At 37.3% G+C, this 5,000-nt stretch overlaps 1 protein-coding gene across 2 annotated transcripts in view; it reads right to left on the bottom strand.

The window, feature by feature from the left end:
• Positions 1-5,000, bottom strand: part of sos1 (son of sevenless homolog 1 (Drosophila)) — a 38,937-nt gene that overhangs the window by 26,858 nt on the left and 7,079 nt on the right. For both annotated transcript variants that reach the window (XM_059538186.1, XM_059538185.1), the window contains exons 3-7: positions 4,492-4,623; positions 3,610-3,774; positions 3,069-3,278; positions 2,543-2,686; positions 1-15 (exon numbers count right to left, since the gene is read on the bottom strand). The exon at positions 1-15 is cut by the window's left edge and continues 96 nt beyond it. In XM_059538186.1, coding sequence (XP_059394169.1) covers positions 1-15; positions 2,543-2,686; positions 3,069-3,278; positions 3,610-3,774; positions 4,492-4,623 — 666 coding nt within the window. The remainder of the gene's footprint in view (positions 16-2,542; positions 2,687-3,068; positions 3,279-3,609; positions 3,775-4,491; positions 4,624-5,000) is intronic.

Consider the following 5,000-nt stretch of genomic DNA (forward strand, 5'->3'; position numbering starts at 1 on the left):
GTCAAAGGCCAGCTCCTGAAAATGGCCCACGCCTCAGAGTTAATCGACCACAGGAAACACAAGAGACTCAAACACACACACACACACACCAAACACCACACACACACACACACACACACACCAAACACCACACACACACACACATACACACACCAAACACCACACACACACACACACACACACACTCCAAACACCACACACACACACACACACACTCCAAACACCACACACACACACACACACACTCACACACACCAAACACCACACACACACCAAACACCACACACACACACACACATACACACACACACACCAAACACCACACACACACTCCAAACACCACACACACACACACACACACACTCACACACACCAAACACCACACACACACACACACCAAACACCACACACACACACACATACACACACCAAACACACACACACACACACACACACTCCAAACACCACACACACACACACACACACTCCAAACACCACACACACACACACACACTCACACACACCAAACACCACACACACACTCCAAACACCACACACACACTCACACACACACACACACACACACACACACACACACACACTCACACACACACACACTCACACACTCCAAACACCACACACACACACACACACACACACCAAACACCACACACACAATCCAAACACCACACACACACTCCAAACACCACACACACACACACTCCAAACACCACACACACACACACTCCAAACACCACACACACACACACACTCCAAACACCACACACACACACACACACTCCAAACACCACACACACACACACACACTCCAAACACCACACACACACACACACTCCAAACACCACACACACACACTCCAAACACCACACACACACACTCCAAACACCACACACACACACTCCAAACACCACACACACACACACACTACAAACACCACACACACACACTCCAAACACCACACACACACACTCCAAACACCACACACACACACTCCAAACACCACACACACACACACACACTCCAAACACCACACACACACACTCCAAACACCACACACACACACTCCAAACACCACACACACACACACACTCCAAACACACTCCAAACACCACACACACACACTCCAAACACCACACACACACTCCAAACACCACACACACACACACTCCAAACACCACACACACACACACACACACACACACACACTCCAAACACCACACACACACACTCCAAACACACTCCAAACACCACACACACACACACACACACACACACACACACACACTCCAAACACCACACACACACACACACACACACTCCAAACACCACACACACACTCCAAACACACTCCAAACACCACACACACACACACACACACACACACACACTCCAAACACCACACACACACACACACACACACACACACACACTCACACACACATCTCACTGCTTAAAAAATAAATTAATACATGAATTATAATAAAAATTACTTTTAAAAATATATATATATTTTTGTAAATATAAGTTAGTTTTTAAATAAAATATATAAATGAGTTAAATTATTACTATTATTATTAAATAATAATTAAATTAAATATAGTATTATTAAATAAAAACATTAAATGATTAAATAATGATCAAACATTGCTATTAATAAAAAAAATTTAATTAATAAGATGAATACATGAATGAAATAATTACTGTTATTATGGGTTGAAATAGAATTAGTAAACAAAAATATTAAATTATTAAATAATTAGTAAACATGCTATTACATTACATTAATGTATTGCTATTATTATTATTATTATTATTATTATGGGTTGAACATTAAACAAATTATTTAAAAATTAGTTACTTATAATGACTATTAAATAAAAATATTAAATAATTATTAAACATTGTTTTTATTTTAATTTAATTTTAATTTAAAATAGATTTTTTTAAAAAGTAATTTTAAAGTATTTTATTATGCAATATAATATTGTTAGGAAGAAAACAAATAAAATGTATTACATTAATGCAATTTATTTTAAAAAATACATTATTATTATTAATTTAAAAACAACTTTAAAAGTGGCACTATTAGATTATTATTAGTACAATAGATACATATCTTAATTTAATAATTTATAGTAAATTATAATGTTATTGTTAGATAATAAAGTGTAATAATAATAGTTATTTATAATTTATTATAAATTATATTATTATTAAACCAAAGAAATAAATGTAAAGTTATATTAAATACATTTTAATATTAAATAAGTAAATTGAATAAATACTATTAATATTAATTAATGAACTACTTTGTAAGAAATTACAATATTTCATGAAAACGATTGAAATTATTACTACAATTATTGTAACAAAACATTGAAAAATTTAATAATTTATTATAAAATGTATAATTTATTATAAATAATAATATTAATAAACCAAAGCTTTTTTATTGTTAAATATAATACCAAATAAAATGAACAGATTTTCCAGTAGATCTGTATCTGTGTGAGAGTCTGACCTCAGCGAGGTCCTCGAAGCAGCTGCCCACCAGCGGATGAGGACTGCCCTCGTCCGTCATCTCCACCGTGTCCTCGATCAATCCCAGCAGCTTCACCGTCACCTCGTGGATGTCCACGATCCGGCTGAAGATGTTCTCCACGTCCTGAAGGAACACAGCGCTCAAGAAAATATATATACAGCGGGTGAAATCCACACAGGGGAGGTTCTGGGTGGGGAAAAATCCTCCAGTCCCACAAATTCATCATTTTAGTGCATCTGAATCCTTTCCAACAATGACTGTATGATGTAGCCGGGGGGGTGAAGACTTTTGGAATTTGTAGATCAGGGTATATTTAAACCTATTTTGTCTTCTGGGAAACGTGTCAGTATCTTCTGTAGCCTCTAAAGGGCACCACTCAATGAAAAAAAGATGATATTTAGGCAAAATAAGAAATATCGCCATTTGGTTCAAAAGTTTTCATGCCCCGGGTCTTAATGCATGGTTTCTCCATCAGTGAGCGTCTGGAGGAGGAGGAGGGACTCACGTGAGGAGAGAACAGCATGGTGTTGGAGGCGAAGGGCTCACGGAAAACCTTGATGATGAGGTTCAGGTCTCGCAGATACTGACGCAGCTCCGCCATGAAGGCCTTCACCAGATCATAGTACATCTGCTCCTCGGCCGCCGACGGCTCCTCGTCCATCAGAGGAAACACACTGATGTCCTCCTCCACCTGGTGGAACATGTCCATCAGCACCTGGAAGCACAGCGACAGGGGCGGGGCTTGAGCCAGAGATGGGCGGGGCCTGAGCGTGTCACAGCACATGATCATCTCTGCATCTGATCCCAAACATGATCTCTACAGACTCAGAAAGAGCAGCTTTAACAGCCAGCGATGCTCCGTCAGAATAAATGTTTAGAAAATGAGGAAAAAGTCATTTTAGAGTTAGATTGGGAAATTAAATGATCATTATTATTACTACCATTATATTTTTCTTAAATACTTAATTTTCCAGCGAGTCACTGTATTGTGTTGTTCTTCTGTATTTTGTATTCATATCCAGTAGTTGTTGTTATGTGCACAGCACCTTGTCAGCACACATGGCCACAGTGATGTCCTGCTGCGAGATCTCATAGTGACGGATGTTCCTCACGTAGTTTCCGGCCAGCTTCAGGATATCTGCAGAGATGTACTCCAGCACCGCCACGATGTACACCGACACCTGATGATCGATCTTATAACCCAGAACCTCCTGCAGGACGGACACATGAGCACAAGGACCTGAGTGAAGCCCTCTACTGACCTCATCTGGACAGCAGTGGTACTGGACACTGACACATTTATTCATTTTTTTTTTTTTATTATTATTATTATCAATTATTATTATCACTAGTACTTCTATTGTTACTATAGCAATAAAAATAATATTTGAAATTAAAAATAACTTCAACTAAAATATTATTAAATCAAATAAATACTTGATATTAGTATTATTATTATGATTAATTAAAATGATAATATTATCGTTAAATCAAATAAATGTAATTCATACTATCCTTATTAAAAACGAAAAAATAAAATAATGCATTTTAAATGATGATTAAATGAAAAATTATTGATATTTTAAAATTTAAAACAAATAACGAATCATAAAATACATGCATGAAATCAAATAAAGTAATATGTAAATAAAATTATTACTATAATTAATAATATTTGTATAAATACAATATAAATGATAATTTTGTTAAATTTATGAATTAAATTATTGCTATATTATTCATTACAAATAAAACTACATTATAAATTCTAATAATATTATTGAGTAAAACATTATGAATTCAAATATTTCTATTATTATTGTTAAATTAAAAACAATAAAGGAATAATAAGATCCATTATTATGAGATATGAGTGAACACAGATGGAAGTGTAGAAGTGCAGATGATGACTGTGGTGTGAGGCGCACCTTGAGGAGTGGGTGGATCTTGTCGACAGGAAGTGCCAGCGGGCCCCTCCTCTTCCTCTTGTCGATGGCGTTCTGAGCGTCGGCGATGGCCCATTTCTCGATGGGGTGCGGGAAACTCCTCTGAACACGCTCCTGAGGAACACAATATCACCATCAGAGACTTTCAAATATTGATCAATCACAGAAATCAGATCAATATAAATGAAGACATGTGAATTTGCTAAATATGTGTGTGTGTGTGTGTGTGTGTGTGTGCGAGTGTGTGAGTGTGTGTGTGTGTGTGAGAGTGTGTGTGTGTGAGTGACTGTGTGTGTGTGTGTGTGTGTGTGGGAGAGAGAGTGTGAGTGTGTGTGTGTGTGTGTGTGTGTGTGTGTGTGTGTGTGTGTGTGTGTGTGTGTGTGTGTGTGAGAGTGTGTGTGTGTATGTCTGTGAGTGAGTGTGTGTGTTCACCTCCACGTCCTGAGTGACTGTGTGTGTGTGTGTGTGTGTGTGTGTGGGAGAGAGAGTGT

Source organism: Carassius carassius, chromosome 44 (assembly GCF_963082965.1).
Source record: "Carassius carassius chromosome 44, fCarCar2.1, whole genome shotgun sequence".
NCBI classification, from domain to species: Eukaryota; Metazoa; Chordata; class Actinopteri; order Cypriniformes; family Cyprinidae; genus Carassius; species Carassius carassius.